This window comes from Strongylocentrotus purpuratus, unplaced genomic scaffold (genome assembly GCF_000002235.5).
Source record: "Strongylocentrotus purpuratus isolate Spur 01 unplaced genomic scaffold, Spur_5.0 spur5_scaffold_4, whole genome shotgun sequence".
Lineage (NCBI taxonomy): Eukaryota > Metazoa > Echinodermata > Echinoidea > Camarodonta > Strongylocentrotidae > Strongylocentrotus > Strongylocentrotus purpuratus.
In genome coordinates, this window is record NW_022145610.1 from 32,537,930 (window position 1) to 32,558,198 (window position 20,269).

General features: G+C 39.7%; 2 protein-coding genes across 2 annotated transcripts; both read left to right on the forward strand.

Moving 5' to 3' along the window:
- The first annotated feature begins 95 nt into the window (after positions 1 to 95).
- LOC115929314 (A disintegrin and metalloproteinase with thrombospondin motifs 3-like) lies at positions 96 to 13,191 on the forward strand. The gene is made up of 6 exons (XM_030998048.1): positions 96 to 270; positions 2,683 to 2,814; positions 8,185 to 8,320; positions 9,163 to 9,260; positions 10,828 to 11,040; positions 13,022 to 13,191. Exons 1-5 carry the CDS (start codon positions 248 to 250, stop codon positions 10,835 to 10,837), a joined length of 399 nt encoding a protein of 132 aa, XP_030853908.1. The 5' UTR covers positions 96 to 247; the 3' UTR covers positions 10,838 to 11,040; positions 13,022 to 13,191.
- LOC115929116 (mucin-5AC-like) lies at positions 13,109 to 20,134 on the forward strand. The gene is made up of 6 exons (XM_030997327.1): positions 13,109 to 13,130; positions 13,863 to 14,020; positions 15,425 to 15,548; positions 16,669 to 16,743; positions 17,678 to 19,142; positions 20,077 to 20,134. Exons 1-6 carry the CDS (start codon positions 13,109 to 13,111, stop codon positions 20,132 to 20,134), a joined length of 1,902 nt encoding a protein of 633 aa, XP_030853187.1.
- The last annotated feature ends 135 nt before the right edge of the window (positions 20,135 to 20,269 follow it).

A 20,269-nucleotide genomic window follows, 5' to 3' on the forward strand; every position in this document is an offset into this window, starting at 1 on the left:
CGATTAATTTCAGGTCTTTCATATAAAGTTCTTATGGTCATGGTTCACACAATGATATTTTCCCTTTTCTCCCCCCCCCCCCCCCTCTCTCTCTCTCTCTCTCACCGCTTCGGTCTTTAATAGTCACGACATCGCTTCCGATGGTGTTGACACGGGGCTGCTGGGACTTGCATATGTAACTGGAGTCTGTGACCTGGACACTAAGTGTTCTATCAACGAGGATTACGGATTTGGAGCCGGACTAGTTATGGCTCATGAAACAGGGCACTCGTAAGTAAACCAAAATAAAAAATAAAATAAAAAAAGAGAAACAAAACTACAACACAAAATTTGAAAAGAAGAGAACGAAAGCTAAAGTCTGCGATCTCCTTGTACTTTAATAGACAAAAAGTGCAAATTAGCATTCGATGAGTGAGCTTTCTTGCGTTTACAACGAGATAGCAAGGAGGTATTGATGAACTCAGTCAGACAGCATATATGACTCCGCACCGACTCCAAACCGATCGGTTCTTGGCCATTCATGGAAGGCCCAAATGTAATGTTCTGTTCGGTCTGTTGTCCGTCTGCTGTCGGTCTGATGTGGGTCTGTTTGTGGGTCTGTTTGTGGGTCTATTGTCGGTCTGATGTGGGTCTGTTTGTGGGTCTATTGTCAGTCAATTGTCGGTCTGATGTGGGTCTGTTTGTGGGTCTATATTGTCAGTCTATTGTCGGTCTGATGTGGGTCTGTTTGTGGGTCTGTTTGTGGGTCTATTGTCGGTCTGATGTGGGTCTGTTTGTGGGTCTATTGCCAGTCTATTGTCGGTCTGATGTGGGTCTGTTTGTGGGTCTATTGTCATTCTATTGTCGGTCTGATGTGGGCCCGCCCCCCCCCCACTCAGTGTAATTTAGGGTACGCATATGCGTGTTCCCTCCTTTTGAAAACACCCCCTAAGTCCAGTGTGTAATGATGATAATGATGATAATGATAATGACTTTGTGATAAGATTTGTATAACAATTTACTTGAATGGATTGGAAATTCGGTTTCAGGAGCGCCTCTGTACGATGTGTCTCAATTTAGTGTTTATGTGTTTCTGAGTGGTCTAGGCACCGTGCGTTACAAAATAAAAAGATCAATGCGCACGCACGCCGAGTAGCCGAGAAGCCTATTTCAAATCGGGCAAAGCTAGTTTCAACGCAATCGAAACCGGGCTGACCAGATTAAACTTTAAAAAAAAGCAGAAACACTAAGTTGCAAACCATCCAGAGACTCCTAATAAATTGCGTTACTTATTAATTAAATATTTCATTACAAATCTTTATTCTCAGTTCTTTTATGAAGACTATAACTGATTTTCTTATAAAATTGAAGATATTTATGGCGTATATATTCTATACTGAATGAACGCCAGAAAACATTTACCAACAACAACAACCGGTGTGTAAAGTCAATACGGGCCGGATTTTTTGTGTAATACGAGCCGGATTTTGGTGCGTGAAAAGTAATGGTGGCGACTTCCGTGGAAACCTTGATTCGATTGGCCGTTGTGTGATGTTGGTATTATAGTTGATATTGATGGAAAAGTGACCGTCAGCGGTAGGTTTTATGCCAGTCTCGTTGGTAACTGGGGTGTTATTATATACCTCAGTCGCAACTCCAGATCAGACTCCAAAGTCCAAACCGACTCCAAGCCAACCGATTCTTGGCCGTTCGACATGTGTGGATGAACGTTCAGTCTGTTGTCGTTCCGGAGTCGGTTTCGTTGGTACGACTAGGGTACAAGTGTGGTTTGTCTGCGTGTGTGGTTGTGTTTTTTTGTTGTGCATAGTGGTTTAAAGATCAAGGCAGCATTTCATCAAACCGTCATAAGTACAATTTCGCAAAAAACACATCTGATACGCGTATCATTATAGGATGATGGTTAACTTAGGACAATTTTTTTAGACGATGCCCAAAGCTACACAAAAAGTCCATTTGGTTTTGACTTCTTGCCTTTACGATGGACTCGAGTTATCACTTTTTGTCATTGGCAGTCTGTCTTAATTGAACATGTTTTAATTCACCACATTAAATGGCATAAAATAGATGGCTTTAATTATATTTTTAATCGATTTGATAGACCCATTTAACTACATAAAACATGAATTAGGTCCCATTATCCAAAAAGTTTGTAACACTACTTATTTTGTTGTAGTTACGAAATTCTTTGGTATTTTGTTCCATATGTTACTCCTAAATTGAAAGATATTTAAATGTACAACCTATTGACTATATTTTGTATATCACTACTGTGGCATGGATCAGACCAAATATAAAGTACGGTTAAAGTCCATATTAAAATCAGATTTTTATGTTAATCAATGATCATCAGTATTGAGTAGCTAATGGACCCCTCTGTTTCCAACATGTATTTCTTACATTTGTTTTAAATGCTTATAATTGATGTGTAATGTTTTGTTGGAAACATGAATAAATTGAAATTGAAATTGAAAGCGAACACAGAAAAACAAACACATAAAATAAATGTAACCTGTAGAGACACTGATGATTTATATGTACATCGTAATCGGTATTATTATATATTGTTGTGTGTGATGTATTTAACTTAAACTTTTTGTTATTGATACAATGATGTTAACCGATCATGTGTCCAAAATGACTGATTAATTGCGATTCGTCGGTTGGCATCTTTCTTTTCATTAGACTTGGATTAAATCACGATGGAACGTACGGCTGTGCTGAAGGACGTAACATCATGTCTGCATCTCTCCCCTCAAGCACTGGTGCGTTCGAATGGTCAACCTGCAGTTCAGAACACATGAAAATATCTATCAGGTGAGTTATTAAAAAATGATGGCAATTTGGTCTTATTTTCCCAGCTAGAGTAGCCTTATCATTATCAACAGTGCCCTTTCCGAGGAGGCTTATTAAAAAAAAAAGAGGAGAAGCGCCTTACAAGCGACCACTCTGACCCACCCATTGCCGATCTTACTACAACTCTCCCAAATTATGACATACATCACATCCCACGTATTAGAAGGGAAGGTGGTGGTGTATGTGTGCTTCTTCGTTCTTCCTTCAAAATTCACAAAACCGAACTTCAATCATTCAATTCTTTTGAATATATCGATTTGGCTGTACAATCTAACTCCCTAAAACCTCTTCGCCTCATCATTCTTTATCGGCCTCAAAAAACAAAAGATAAGCAGCATTTGGCACCGATTTTCTTTCGTGAGTTTGGCACCTTCTTGGAGGATATTGCATCTATACCTGGTTTACTTCTCATCGCCGGAGACTTCAACTTTCATGTAGATGACTCGACTGATAGAGAGGCTACTATTTTTACAGATCTCATAACCTCCGCTGGACTTACTCAATATGTAACTGGACCCACCCACAAAGATGGACACACTGTTGACCTCATCCTAACTCGAAATACTGATAACTTTGTCTCAAATTTAAATACTACCAGTTATTTGCCGTCTGATCATTCTGCTGTGATATGTAATTTGAATATTGAGCGACCAAAACCAGCAAAAATCAAAATCTCTTTTCGTAAATTTCGTGATATTGATATTAATGTCTTTCGCACTGATATATTAAATTCACCTCTGTATAAATCTCCCGGATCTGAATTGGACTTTGTTTGTCAATATGACTCTGTTCTAAATGACCTTAAGGACAAGCACGCACCTTTAATAACTCGTACAATCAGGTGTCGTCCTAACGCACCTTGGTTCAAAGAAAAGTTACATGAAATGAAACGGATCTTAAGACGCCTTGAGCGACGTTGGATTGCTTCTAAATTAGAAATTGACAGTCAAATTTTCAAAAACCAATGTTATGAATATAATCGCATGATCAAACAATCTAAACAAAACCATCATTCTAAACAATTTGAAGGTTGTAATTCAAAGCAGCTATTTCAAAAAGTCAACAAATTGTGCACACCAAAAGTATCCAAGGTGTTACCTTCTGACGATTCTGATCTTTCACTTGCTGAACGTTTTTCTGACTTTTTTATTAAAAGACAAAATTCGGAGTATCAAAAATGTTCTTAAGGATTCATCAAAAACGGATGTTTCCATATCCATGCTTGATTCATGCAATTCTTCATTTCCTGAATGTTCACCAGTATCAGAGGATACTGTTAGAGTTATAATAATGAAATCTCCATCAACTTCATGTAGTCTCGATCCAATGCCGATATGGCTGCTTAAGAACTGTTTAGATGAGCTTGTACCAGTCATTACCAACATTATAAACATGGCTATTCAAAGTGGTCAATTTCCCGATGTTTTGAATCGGCACAAATCACTCCTCTTTTGAAGAAACCAAATTTGGATTGTGAAATTTTGAAAAACTATCGGCCTGTTGCCAACCTTAAGTTTCTTGCTAAAACAATTGAACGTGCTTGTGCTTCTCAAATTCAGGGCTATCTATCATCAAACAATCTGTGTAGTAAAATGCAATCTGCTTATAGATCTTCTAATAGCGTTGAAACTGCTCGTTTACGTGTATATAATGATTTGTTGTTAGCTGTGGACCAAGGTGATGAGGCTGTTTTAATATTTATAGACTATTCTGCGACTTTCGATACTATCAGTCATGATGTTTTTCTTGATCGCTTACGTAATATATATGGTGTATCAGGTACTGTCTTGAATTGGTTTAAAACTAGACCGAAAGCTTCAGTCTCTGATATCAACGGTGGTTCCGCTGAGATTGCATCTGGCTCCACTGACCGCCTCTTTACATAGACTGAAGTACGGCCTATGCCGTACTAGTGGATCAAATGGTTCGGTTCGGCAGGACCGCGATGAGTGAGATATGCAACGAGATTTTCACTCTTTACATCCTCATAAATGCACTTTTGCTGCAATATAACATTAGGCTAATAAAAATATAAAAAATAACAAACAAATATGGCTTTGACTTACGATAGCTTGCTCATTTATATCCTAAATTAATGATTAATCCGAGAAAGTCTCGTAGTCGACATGATTCGTTGTCATCCATCTTGGTTTTAATTAATGAATATTCATTTTTTCTTTTCGAACGTCCAATAGCTACGTACGAGTCAACCCAGTGATATATGAATATTCATAAACCCAATACGAAACGAGTGCTCTGATTGGCCATTCGCTATGTTTTGGTAGGTTGACCCGGAAATATATCGGCCGGGTGAAGTCATAGATTACTAATTTGAATGGATGAACGGTACGTTTCACGGTTCGGAGAAAAAAATGGATAAATCATATAAGTCCAAAAATTTCGCATTTGTATGATAGGTCAATAATTATTATTTAGTGTAAATATGATTACAATACATATACTTAATTTATATCTGATTTATAAATCAGAAAATTAGATCTAAATAGTGAAAATCGGGGAGAAAGCTCTATAACCATAAGTGGCAGCTGGATTGGCCAGATTACCACCATGGTACGAGATCTCTGGGTATATGGGGAATGTCAACAAATGTCAGTTTTATTAAAGAAATGACCCATATCAGACGGTTATTTCTGTCCAGTTTAAAACATACTTTATGAATCGTTCACAATCTATTGTCATTAATGACTCATTATCCAAACCTCATGTTCCACTTGAAGGTGTTCCTCAGGGATCCGTCATCGGCCCTTTATCATTTACTATGTACACTGCACCACTTGAAGATATTATTGACGCGCATGGTTTAGGCCGAATGATATATGCAGATGACATCCAAAGTTGTTTTGAAACGCGATTCCGACCATTCTGTTATTACTAAACTTGAAAGATGTATAAATGATATCAAAGCTTGGTCCACTGCTAATGATTTGAAGTTAAATGAGGATAAAACTGAGGTTATACATGTAACATCTCGATTCAGAAAGTCCTCCCATTTACCATCTGTCGAAATTGCTAATGTTCCGATACAACCTGTCAAAAGTGCACGTAACCTTGGTCCCATCTGTGAAAATGATCTTAGGATGGATGATTATATACAAAATGTTTGTCGCTCAGCTTCATATGCCTTGTACAAGATAGGTCGTATAAGAAATTTTCTTGATCAAAAATCTACCGAAACGCTTATACTTACATTTATTACATGCCGTCTTGATCAATGCAATAGCCTTCTTTATGGCCTTCCGGACTCGCACATTGCAAAACTCCAGAGAATCCAAAACTCTGCTGCCAGGTTTGTAACACGCACGCGTTCTTGTGAACACATCACCCCAGTACTTCGCGAATTGAATTGGTTGCCTGTGACGTACCGCATTATGTACAAAATCTTAGTTTTAACTTATAAATGCATTCATGAATTGGCACCAATTTATCTGCAAGAATTAATCGAGGAATACAAACCCTCACGCAGTTTACGGTCATCTTCACAATTAAACCTTGTATTTACTTCTGTGTCAACTCTTTCTTATGGTAATCGCTCCTGTCGCAAAGCTTCTGCTGAACTTTGGAACAGATTACCTTCAAATGTAAAAAACTGTCAAACCGTTAACCTATTCAAAACTAGTCTTAAGACACATTTATTCAAAATTGCGTTCGATGATTAATTAACTCTGTTCACTTTGACGTGTATTCCATATGTATTGTACTTTGTATGTTTATTTGCGCTTTATAAGTAACGTTTTTATTATTATTATTTATTACCCCAGCATTACAAGGTAGATATATTATAACACCTGGGGGTGTTTCACAAAGATCCTAAGTAGAACTTAACTCTAAGTTGGACTTAAAAATTATGGACAGCCATTGGAGTCTTAAAATGAAATATATTCAAAAGCAGAAATTCAAGTATTTTAGACTTTTTATAAATTCCACATCCAGAACATGAAATCTCCTTGATGATAGAAAATATGAATGATTTGAATAAACAATTAATGCCTTTCAAAATAACTTTTACAAAATATTTTCAAAGATGCTAGTGGCTTTCCATAATTTTTAAGTCCAACTTAGAGATAAGTTCAACTTAGGATCTTTGTGAAACACCCCCTGGGTCGAGAAGGATAACGTTGGCAAAATACCCTGTCCAAGGATATAAGCATGAACGAGGATCGAACCCGGGATATGAGAATCATGGGCTTTCAGCAATATATCACAGTGCTTCTACTACACAGCGCTAGCAGTTTATGACATATATCATAGACTTGTAGCTCCGTGTATTCGATAGATATTTTATACCCGACGCTGGGTATAAGTTCGGTTTAATATCGAGTGTCAGAAGTGTCAAAACGTTCTCACACAATCTGTCAAGTGTTGGATACACTTTACACAATGCACGGAGTCAACAGGCCGTTTTGGCAATGTAATCAAATTAAATGCATACCTCTTTGTGAAGGGCGTTTATTTACAGATTATTTCATTCATCTGTTATGATCTCAATCTCAATAGACGGAATGCAAATTGCACATAATTATAACAGGTAAATGTAAAAGTTAGTTGCTCAGTAACACTGTATCTCGTATCAATTTAAAAAGATTTTGAAAAAATGCTTATTGTTAAAGGTATAGACCTGTTTTTGAAACGCCCCCCTCTCAAAAAATGAAATGGAAGCTCTTATTACCAACCATGTGAAAGAATATGTTTTGACTAATACATGATGATACAAATTTTGCCGGAAACCGCCTACTAATTGATATATTTGGTGAATTATCTTATCTTTCCGGCCTGGATAGATATCGCGTAGTCCCATATACATCTTTCTGTGTTCAGTGCTTGTAACTTTAATTTACCGCATGACCAGAACTGATCTATACATGTACCTTTAAGGTATATCCAACCATACATTATATTTTTTACCTGTAATTTAATTTGTCAATATAAGTAAAGGAAGAGTAGTAATAATTATATTGATAATAATGGCGATGATTTGATTTTATAATTATCATGAAAATGATGAAGATGATGATGCTAGTACTATTACTACTTCCACCACTACTACTACTACTACTACTACTACTACTGCTACTACTACTACTACTACTAATACTAATACTACTATACTGTTACTACTGATAGTAATTATTATAATAATCCTGATAATAAATACCTGTAGTTATTAAGCGCTATCTCTAAGTTAGCCAAGTTTTCGTAAGTGTCTTACTACCGATTTCAAATTATGTCACCGTGGTCAAGTTAGAGCAATGCACATTAATTTCGTATAGCCCCATTTCATGTTAATGGTAAAAGGAGTTTTCTTAATTTCAGTTCCGAAGTGTGCATGGATGATGTTCCTATTTTCGATCTGTCTCCCATCGACGATCTCCCGGGTCTGAGATATAGTGCAGACATGCAGTGTCAAATGGAATTGAGCATTCCAACCGCCCACAGGTGCACTTTTTTGGTAAGCATATATATTATCAACCTTTCAAACTTGTAGGTCCGAAAAGCGTTTCAGGAAACCGTTGTAAGGTGGCCGACGTCAATTGAAATGCGTTTATCAAATTAACACGAGTTTTGATGGAATGTCGGCGAACTTGTACTTATGACGGTTTCGTAAAACAATGCCATGTATTCTACAAACATCAATCCAGCGCTAGGTTTAAAGCAATACTGCCAAATCCCCTCTAGCTTCATCTCAGGTAAGCTGTAGCATTATGGTCCGGTAAATCTGGGCATCCCTAGCAGCGCTGTTGGTTCTCGCATCGAGTCCTCTGTGGAAATTAGGTATTGGATTCGAACTTTGGCCAGTGGACCGTGAGATGGCGCTGTGCAATGAAAAGTACGCTAAGGCAGAAAGTTCACTAGTCCAGTATCCAAGGTAGCATGGTAAAGATGAAGCATGATAATGTGATCTTTCTCTTGTGAGACTATTTATGTTGTTCTCTCCAAACATATTTATACAAAATAAACTATTGTGATTTCTTTGTAATTAATGTAAATAATTTATGACCATGAACTTTACGATTTTCAGCAGGGATAAAAATTAATTTCACTTTTTGAAAAAGGAAATACTAATCAACTTAAGACCAATCGTATAACATAAACATACTGTGTTTAAAGTGATGAAATGAATAAAATCTGAAGCGAAGTAAACATGACGCATAAAATACATGCAATGATTAATGGGTATTCTGAAATTATATTGAAAGCTTAAATGGTACATACCAAATAAAGATGGCAGCTCCTTCTCCCGAGTAAGTCTAACAATGAAGATTTATTATTTATCCCTTTCTTTTCATACAGACAACATCTTGCACTAAACTTTGGTGTAGTGTTCGGGCTCCTCATCTTGTTCCGGCCATGGCCTACCTGCCGAAGGAACTTCATGTGGAGAAGGAATGGTAAGTTTATGGTTCATCAGGGATATTCACTTGAGATCGTTGTATTTTTAACTTTTAAGTTTGCGAAACCTCGGAGTTTTAAACAACGATCCACTCACAACGACGAGGGTTCACACGGGACCCGAGCAACGAGTCTTCCAATGTGTAAACCGAGCATACCAAGCAAGCAGTCGCTGTATTACAGAGACCCTGTTACACCAGTTTACAGAGTAGTAGTTGCGTCCACACGGCACATCAAATTCGAATGTGGACCCCCTGGGCTCCTTAAAGGATAGTTGAGTTCTGTTGCAGAGGGCGCTACACAAAATAATTTTGTTGTGAGATATTGAAAAACTGATTGTCAAATTTGAAAGAACATAATATTTAAATGACAAAATCATCTTTGTTTGATCAAAATCGGTTCAGAGACGGTTGAAATATAACGATTTCTAATACTTGTGTACCACCACAAATATTAGATAGTTTGAAAAATTTGAAAAAACCGTTGAAAAAAACGGAATAACGCCTTTTACGTCGTATTTCAGCCAATGCCGATGTTGGTTTTTTTGTTGGCATTTTCGTGTTGCTTATATTACGCACAACCAGCCGGCCCATGTATTTTTATTTTTAATTAAATAATTAATTAACGGTCACCATGTTTTTTTTTTAAAGTGGAGCTGAATTGGTATGCTCGTATTGGCTAAATTTCACACATTTGGGGTCTAAAATTACCTTCATAGCAATTTTAAGTTCTAAAAAGGCATTAGAAATGTTATAGATAAGAAAAAGAGCAATAACCATGCACTTTGAAGGCATTTGCAGTATGAAAACAGAACTCAACCATCCCTTTAATAGCTTCGATTAAACTTAACGTTTTGTTACCATAAGTACGTCCACACGTTTCGCAACTACAAATATCCTCGAAGTTAAAAAACCACGCGATACACTAACGTTTACGGATTCTCGTGTGAACCTAAGTATTATTCGTTTATAACGAATTCGTATCATCACTTATATTTATTTTAAGAAAGGTTGCAGTAAAGTTGAAATATGACTTGTGAGCTAGATTTACTCTTGTTTGCTATTTTGAAGGAATATCAATCATAGAAGGAAATGTAATTAGTAAAAAATGTTCTCTAGAAAGAATCGTTCTTCAACTGCCTTCTTCTTCGAAATACGACGAGAAATAGTTGGTGTATTAGGACGGAACGTTCACGCAAATTACTATGTTACCCACTTTTTTGTGTAGTACACGATTGAATATTATTCCTTTTTTAATTCTTTTGATCATTCCTAAGCATCTTAGCATACATCAGTGCTTATTCCCTACATAATCAGCCCTTCTCAATTGCTTCTAGACAGTTTCTTTTACAGTTCCTTGACCAGTAGGTCAACTTCATCCTTAAAACTGAAGGCAGACTTTCTGGAATTACAGTGGATTTATCGGAATTCCCGAGATGCCTGCGTAAATCTCATGTACAGCAACAAAATAAACGACTAAAAGAATCGGGGGAAATTATTTAGTACTTTATTGACTTAACATTGTTCCTAATTTAAGATATTTATATATTTTACCTTATTTCCCTAGTGGTGCATAAATGCAGAATGCGTTAATAACACACTGAACGTCACTATACCTGTCGATGGCGGGTGGACAGAATACAGTAGCTTCTCATCCTGCTCGCGAACATGTGGGACAGGGGTTCAACTTCAGAGTCGAACCTGTACCAATCCCAACCCACAATGGGGAGGAATGCCTTGCGTTGGAGAAAGCCAAATCTACATGCTGTGTAATGAGGAGGTAAAACCTTACAACTTTTATTTCATTAAAATAACTGATAATCAGTGCCAATTGTGCATTCTATATCTAACGATACGAACTAAACGAATATCACCTAGCCATTCATACAATATCTCTGTCCCTCTGTCTCTCTCTCTGTCTCTCTCCCTCTCTCTCTCTCTCTCTCTGTCTCAGATTTTCTGCAAAAGCAGGTCCATACACCAGAGCCATATTGAGTTCTCTCTCCATCCCTCTCTATTTTTAGCCTTCTTCTTCCTTATTTCGCACCATCTTTCTCCTATCAAGTCTGACACCAGGCGCGTTCGCAGGGGGGGGGGGGGGGGGGGGCGGTTAGGGGGTTAACCCCCCCCTTTGGTATTTTGGTAAATTATGCCCATGGCTGACCTTAAAAAGGTGACCTTACCCCCCCCCCCCCCCCCCCCCCAACGAAGAAAAATGTCAAATTATCAAATTTCGAGACCAAAAAGACAAAAAAAAAGTGTCCTCAACCCAACCCCCCCCCCCCCCCCCCCCCGCTTATTGAGCGGCTGACTGAATCGTTGCGAAATTTTCGGTCCGATTTCAAAATGTTAAAACCCCCCCTTGAAAAAATCGCGTACGCCACTGTCTTACACCATCCAAATTCTTGGTCTATCACGTTTACTACTACATGTATACTATCTTGAACTTAAAATCGAACTCGAACTACCAATCTTCCCTTCAAATATGCCTCTGACCAAGTTATCCCCCCGTAATATGTGTCCTATCAAGTTTTTCGTCCGTCTTCAGAGTATTTTTTCTAAGGTGCCTTTGTTCAATTACTCTATGCAGTACTTCTTTATTTGTGATCATGTCCCTCCAATTAATTCCTTCCATTCTTCTTCACAACCACATTTCCAAACTGTTAATCAACCCTTCCTCTGCTCTTCTAAATGTCCAATTTTCAGAGCCAGACAATGCAACATGTACACTCACAACATGGCACTTGACAGCCTCTCTTCGAAAATTGCATAAACAGGATTTTGTTTAATGTTAAAAGCTCAATCTTGTGGGTTAATAATGAGGTCGGTATAGATCTTAAGGGGGGGTAAGAGCACTTTTTTTTTAGACAGAAAATTTCGAAACGACTCAGCCGGCCGCTGAATAAGCGGGGGGGGGGGGGGGGGGGGGGGGGGGGGGGGATAGTGAGCATTATAATTTTTTTCATTTTTGCTCCCGGGAATTCGAAAAGTGCGCAGACTGTTTTTCGCTCAGTGGGGGGAGGGGAGGGGGGGGGGTAGTGTAAAGCCAGGGGAGCGGGCCCGTCGCCCCCCCCCCCCCCCCGTGGATCCGTGCCTGGTGTTAATCAATTAGCAAGGATTTGTTGCCGCCCCTTGATTGAACCCCATAAAACCTAACACATATCGAAGATCTTTAATTTCATTCAAAGTCCTTAATAAAATGTTTGAATTGCAGGGTTCAGTTGCGGGGTGGTTGAATCTCGCCCTCTGACAATATCCTCTTCTCTCCCAAAAAAGTTGGTACTATTTTTACATTAATCCTCATGACAGTAAATCTAGCCATACGCGATTAACTGGGATATCCTTGATTTGAATGAACAGACATGTTAACTATTTAAATACATGTTTCACTCCAGAACCCATGGATACTAACTGTAGATTTACCTGCTATATACAGAATGACATCTGTATTTACGGAGTCCATTTGCACACATTAAATGTTGCTGCGTCTGACATGCCTCTGGCAAACATTTTAATCGTTAAGAGAAACTTTTGTTCAAGCAGTATGCATGTAATTAGTACACAGGGGCCAAATTCTCGAAATCGTCAGAAGTTTAAAGTTCGTGAACATCCCATAGAAACGCCTGTTAATTCTATGAAACATGTTCAACGAGATGTCCAAGAAGTTAGCCTTATGACGGGTTCCAAAAGTGGACCCCTTACCTTGTCTATTGAAACAGTTTCGAAGGCTTATAAAGTGTCTCATCGATATTTATTTACAGCCATGCGCAACTTCGCAGGATGACTTCCGTAATGAGCAATGTGCTGCAACAAATTCAATCCCACTGAACGGCAATACGTACAGCTGGATGGACTACCCAATCTTCACAGGTAGGTTTAAAGAGAAGGTCGAGTTCTGGGAAGAGGTGAAAAATAATTTGTGAGCGTTATCATTCTTATTATGAAAGTGTGGAAGAACATCAGATAAGACATGTTCCCTGAAAAGCATGGCTCTTCAAATGCCTCCATATTCTAAATATGTTATGTTACATCGTAAAAATCCAGGGTAGGATTTTTACGCCACGTGTTCGTGTAGTCCCATATACATATTTCTGTGTACAGTGCTTGTAACTTTACGAAGACTGGGCCAAATTTCTTATCATTTTGATGATTCCAGAACCATGCAGTACACACCAATACTTATATGCTAGATGATCAACCTTTTCTGATCGATTCCACACCGTTTCTTTCACAATGCAATCGCATGACCAGAACTCAACTTTATCTTTAATGCGTACCAATCACCAACACATTTGATACATCAATTGGTTTGGTCGTCGGGAGATCGCCCCTCATATTAAAGATTTGTCGAAGCTTACAAGTGCTTGCTCTTAAAAAACGTGTATATTAAGGTTGTTTATTTTAAGGATATTATGCATTGGCTTTTCTAGAAATGATGTATCATGGATCAAGAGAAAGAAAACAAATCATTTTTGTTTTATATAGATTTTTTTCGAAAGATACTAGATATTTTTCGCACTCCGAAATAAGAACCTCCAATATTAAGTTCAAATGTATTTATTTACATTTTAAATGTGTGAGTGAAATATTTCTTCCTCGCAGGAAATGAATTGTGCCAGCTAACTTGCCGAACACCGACAGTGTCAAGTTCCTTCACAATTAATGACAGACCGGGAGATTTCTGCGATGGCACGCAGTGTTGGGATGAGGATGGGACTGATGTGAAATCAACACAGTTGTGCATCGGTGGACGCTGTCAGGTAAATGCACGCTACAAGTGTAGGACTATAATTGAAATTAAAAAAATCCTTGAGCGTTCACTTCTTCACTTTGACCGGTTTCGATTTTCTTTTCTTTAGATAGTGAATTCAAAATTACAAATTACACACAAGTGCAACAGACTAAATACAAACAATGCGTGCAAGTGCATTGAGCTAAAGTGGCACGTTGATTGGCAACGGTATATTTATATCATGTATTGTTACATCATATTTAAAATTATGTCATTTCAATCCATTTGTACTTAATTGAACATGTAATGTGTTTAAAACAAAATACCATGACGATAATATATTTATATATTCTATCAGTATATTATCAAAATTATATATTTTTTTACAATATATCATGACAATAAAATATTGATACAATATATCAATACATCAAAATATTTTTTACTATGATTTCACAATACATTATATAAGCATAGCGCCATTTTTGCGTAATCGGCTTGTATATATTTTGTTGCACGTGTTTTAATGTGTAATTTTGAATTCACAAAGAAGTAAAATTGAAACCGTGAAGAAGTGAACTCTCAAGGATATTTTTATTTAATTTTGTTCAATTATGATTTGTATATTACCATAACGTAGGGGTATACAATTTTAATTATTTGTTTGATATATTTATAAATCAGTGATTAGTGCAGGGATGGTAGTGAGCACTGAAAAAAGGTGTTTTTTCCCCTCAACTAAGGCCCCCCCCCCCCTTGAGTAAAAAAAAAGAAGGCATCTAACAATAAATCCCCCCCCCTTTGAGATAGAAAATTGGGCAAAAAGAGGGGGAAAAGAGGGGGGGGGGGGGAAGAGACAAAAAAGGAATTATCGGAAGGAAAAAAAAATCGGGAAAAATCGGGAAATTATCAGGCCTGGATTATTGTCACGTCGCCTAATCCGCAGAAATTTTAGACTCACAGCAGCGTGTCCAGACATTGACACATTTATGCCAAGTGGATGGTGGAGGGGTATGTAGGCTGCCCCGGTGCTGTCGACCCAATATAAATGATCGATTCTTTTTCTGGACCTTCAAACAGGAGAGGGGACTTTTAACCCATGCTGGACATACCACTGGACTCTAAGTTTTGGTGAACTTCAACTACCCCCTACGGCAGATTTTATCTCACTCTTTGTCATAATAACGCCCAACATCTTGACAAAAATAAACATGCATACGTTTCTTGGGTGATCACAGAATTTAACACAGTTTTTTTCGTATCCACGGAAAGGATTTTCGTTTTATTCTTCATTTGAGTTACATGTTGCAATAGCGACACAATAGTGAGGGCTTTGTATTTTGGCAAATTGCTACTATTTTATGTAAGGTTGAAATCATAGATCTTTTTCATACAGATCAGTGTGACATTTTCATTTTAATTTTAAATCCAGAAATTTGGTTGCGATGGTGTTCTGAATTCTAATGCGGTTTATGATGACTGTCGAGTTTGCGGTGGTGACGGATCATCGTGTAACTGCACTACTGGGGGCACTACCACTCGTATGTCTGGTTTGGGTAAGATTTGTTTCCATTTACCCCTATTTACCCTATTATTCAGGAGGCTGGGTCACTCTTCCATTCTTCTGATAACAAGTTTTGTTGGGCCACTAATGGTTAAATACACAGCAGACAATCAGGGGAGTAGTTAAAATCAACATACGCATTCTTCCTGGACGACGAGCGAATATGACTTGAGCACTTCGGTTCTCTACTTTTAGAATAATAAATAATCATCAATTAATATCTAAATTACGCACACACAAACACAATTTGAGGTACTTTCATTCAATATTAAAAACACCACTTTAAACGTTAAACAAAAAGTCCTCAGTTAGGTCGATAATAATAATATTATTAATAATAATAATAATAATAATAACAATAATAATAATGATGATGGTGATAATGATAATGATAATGATAGTAAACATTTTGTTATGCGCCATGTCTGTCAAAATTAGAGGCGATGTTTGGTTTACAACTCACAAACAGCAAAACCAGGACATTAATCACAAACAAAAAATAGAAAATTAAAACATTTTGATATTGATGATGTTAGTGATTCCAGAAAGAATCATTATCCATTAGTCATATCAAGAGATTTTCATTCTTTAATGAATAAATGGATGTCGCACGGGGCACAGTGCACGGAATCACCTATTACACTTTAAATTGTACGCGACCCATATAATTACGTATCCGCCCGACCACGATACATCTAACAATATTATCGGTCGTATGCTATCTTTGATATGCGAAAAAGAAAAGACAAGAAATAGGAGAAAGGAAGAAAGTACACGGCCACGAGCGAAACAATAGAGGCGCATACTACATATTTTTCTCTTGAGTCTGTAATTGCATTCACTTTTGTTAAGTAGTATTTTAACTACTGATGGGGCTACCCTGTTGAAATATTAAAAACGAGATAAATAAATGAATAAATAAAGCATTCGAACATGGTAATTGTTTACAAATACAGCGTTGCTCGGTTTTGTTCTTTTGTATGTTAAATTTCTATTTTGACAGGGTTGTCATTCTCGTTTCGTTCCTTATTTTAGGAATTAAAGCATTTTTATTTATGATCTTACTTTAAGGGGATAGTGCAATTATGTCTTCTTATTTGTTTTATTTACAGAGGCCGTTTATGCAACAATACCAATTGGTTCAACGAGTATTACAGCTGATACGTATGATGCCAATGCCTTTGTAGGTAAGCTTGACCCTTCCACGTTATATTAAGCCCAAATCGGGGAATTTCCACGACGAAGGTTTAATCCTTATCATATAAATGAATAGTCTCTCCAGACACCAATATTTCGACAGTTTTTAGTTTCAACATGTTCTTACCTCGACATAAGTCTATAAGCCAAGTATGCTTGCCTACAATATTTATCGACTGATCAGTCAATGAGACTGTAATTTGAAGACAATGGATGTCCCCTTTAATGAGACAAATTCTGCATGAGTAAACGCGCATGACCTTTATTTAAAGCAACACTTACAGCGCTGAATAGAGCTGCTTTGACAGTGACATTTCCTGGTTCTACATTTCTTTTAAATGTGATGGTTCATACATTTTGTTAAGTACAACTATAATTATGTTATATAAAGCCGAGCCTGAAACATTTGTATGATACAGCTGATCATACTCGGATTTGAATTTTTTCCAATTCTACATGGTTCTTGAACTATTGGGGGTTCATTATAGGACTTCATTTGTAACTTACAATGAACATATAGACTAGGATTAGGGATATGGGGGACCACAACATTTCGAATCGGTCTACCAGAGTGAAGATTTGTTTTCAAATTTATAATTTAAACAATGAATTGCTCTAAAGATTTAGAGTATTGCCAACAGATACGACAGTAAAAGGGGTCCTTTCATTATGGAAATTGTCTCAATGCATGTTTAATTTTGTGTGCGTGTGTGTGTGTGTGTGAGGGGGTATCCCTCCCCAAAGCGCGACTGACAGTCGTGGATAGAAGTTCTAGTAGACCGTCGTTATAGTAGTTCATAGTTTCGGTGTAATTTTTCAGGTGTGGTATTAAAATGTGACACTCATGCTTACAACTATCTTCATTACGATATTTGTTTTCGCGCGTATTCCGCATAACTATTTGCTATGGTTAATGTTTTACAGGACTCAGAGTGAATGGGATCTTCATCGTTGGTGTTAATGTCAGTGGTGGAAATATATTAAGTTCATCTGGTCGTTACACAGTTGGAAACATGGTAGTGGATTTCAATCGCATGACCAGTTCATCACACCTAAGATCACTCACTGAACCTTCAACGGAAACACTTGACATATTAAACTGGGTAGGATCGGGAACACTAAACTTCACGTACAGGTATTGTACCCCAGCCCCAATACCAACACCCAGCTCTACCAGTACATTAATTATGAGTACGATGTCCATGGAAGGAGCAACTACCATGTCTATGGCGACCCCTACATCAGAATCCTCTTCATCCATGACTTCTACTGCAACCACGAGTGAGCCTACTGCAACCACAACTGGGCCTACTGCAACAACGAGTGAGCCTACTGCAACCACGAGTGAGCCTATTGCAACCACGACTGGGCCTACTGCAACCACGAGTGAGCCTACTACATCTATGAGTGAGCCTCTTGCAACCACGACTGGGCCTACTGCAACCACGACTGGGCCTACTGCAACCACGAGTGAGCCTACTGCAACCACGAGTGAGCCTTCTGCAACCACGAGTGAGCCTACTGCAACCACAACTGGGCCTACTGCAACCACGAGTGAGCCTACTGCAACCACGAGAGAGCTAACTGCAACCACGACTGGGCCTACTGCAACCACGAGTGAGCCTACTGGAACCACAAGTGAGCCTACTGCAACCACGAGTGAGCCTACTGCAACCACGAGTGAGCCTACTGCAACCACGACTGGGCCTACTGCAACCACGAGTGAGCCTACTGCAACCACGACTGGGCTTACTTCAACCACGACTGGGCCTACTGAATCCACGAGTGAGCATACTGCAACCACGAGTGAGCCTACTGCAACCACGAGTGAGCCTACTGCAACCACGACTGGGTCTACTGCAACCACGAGTGAGCCTACTGCAACCACGACTGGGCTTACTGCAACCACGACTGGGCCTACTGAATCCACGAGTGAGCATACTGCAACCACGAGTGAGCCTACTGTAACCACGACTGGGCCTACTGCAACCACGAGTGAGCCTACTGCAACCACGACTGGGCCTACTGAATCCACGAGTGAGCATACTGCAACCACGAGTGAGCCTACTGTAACCACGACTGGGCCTACTGCAACCAGGAGTGAGCCTTCTGCAACCACGACTGGGCCTACTGCAACCACGAGTGAGCCTACTGCAACCACGACTGGGCCTACTGCAACCACGAGTGAGCCTACTGCAACCACGAGTGAGCCTACTGGAACTACGAGTGAGCCTACTGCAACCCCGACTGGGCCTACTGCAACCATGAGTGAGCCTACTACAACCACGACTGGGCCTACTGCAACCACGAGTGAGCCTACTGCAACCACGAGTGAGCCTACTACAACCGCGAGTGGGCCTACTGCAACCACGACTGGACCTACTGCAACCACGACTGGGCCTACTGCAACCACGACTGGGCCTACTGCAACCACGACTGGGCCTACTGCAACCACGAGTGAGCCTACTGCAACCACGAGTGAGCCTACTGCAACCACGAGTGAGCCTACTGCAACCACGAGTGAGCCTTCTGCAACCACGACTGGGCCTACTGCAACCACGAGTGAGCCTACTGCAACCACGAGTGAGCCTACTGCAACCACGACTGGGCCTACTGCAACCACGAGTGAGCCTACTACAACTACGAGTGAGCCTACTGCAACCACGAGTGAGCCTACTTCAACCACGACTGGGCTTACTGCAACCACGACTGGGCCTACTGAAACCACGAGTGAGCATACTGCAACCACGAGTGAGCCTACTGCAACCACGAGTGAGCCTACTGCAACCACGAGTGAGTTTACTGCAACCACGAGTGAGCCTACTGCAACCACGAGTGAGCCTACTGCAACCACGAATGGGCCTACTGCAACCACGAGTGAGCCTACTGCAACCACGAGTGAGCCTACTGCAACCACGACTGGGCCTACTGAAACCACGAGTGAGCCTACTGCAACCAGGACTGGGCCTACTGCAACCACGGCTGAGCCTACTGCAACAACGAGTGAGCCTACTGCAACAACGAGTGAGCCTACTGAAACCACGAGTGAGCCTTCTGCAACCACGACTGGGCCTACTGAAACCACGGGTGAGCCTACTGCAACCACGACTGGGCCTACTGCAATCACGAGTGAGCCTACGGCAACTACGACTGGGCCTACTGCAACCATTAGTGAGCCTACTGCAACCACGGCTGGGCCTACTGCAACCACGACTGGTCCTACTGCAACCACGACTGGACCTACTGCAACCACGAGTGAGCCTACTGCAACCACGAGTGAGCCTACTGCAACTACGACTGGGCCTACTGCAACCATGAGTGAGCCTACTGCAACAACTAGTGAGCCTACTGCAACCACGACTAGGCCTAGTGCAACCGTGAGTGAGCCTACGGCAACTACGACTGGGCCTACTGCAACCATGAGTGAGCCTACTGCAAACCCGAGTGAGCCTACTGCAACCACGACTGGGCCTACTGCAACCACGAGTGAGCTTACTGCAACCACGAGTGAGCCTA

Coding starts and splice junctions, on each gene's coding strand:
- LOC115929116 (XM_030997327.1), top strand. CDS start 13,109: ATGGACTACCCAATCTTCACAG. Junction 13,131..13,862: donor GGACTACCCAATCTTCACAG/GTAGGTTTAAAG, acceptor TCTTCCTCGCAG/GAAATGAATTGTGCCAGCTA. Junction 14,021..15,424: donor GCATCGGTGGACGCTGTCAG/GTAAATGCACGC, acceptor TTTTAAATCCAG/AAATTTGGTTGCGATGGTGT.
- LOC115929314 (XM_030998048.1), top strand. CDS start 248: ATGGCTCATGAAACAGGGCACTC. Junction 271..2,682: donor GCTCATGAAACAGGGCACTC/GTAAGTAAACCA, acceptor TCTTTTCATTAG/ACTTGGATTAAATCACGATG. Junction 2,815..8,184: donor CACATGAAAATATCTATCAG/GTGAGTTATTAA, acceptor TCTTAATTTCAG/TTCCGAAGTGTGCATGGATG.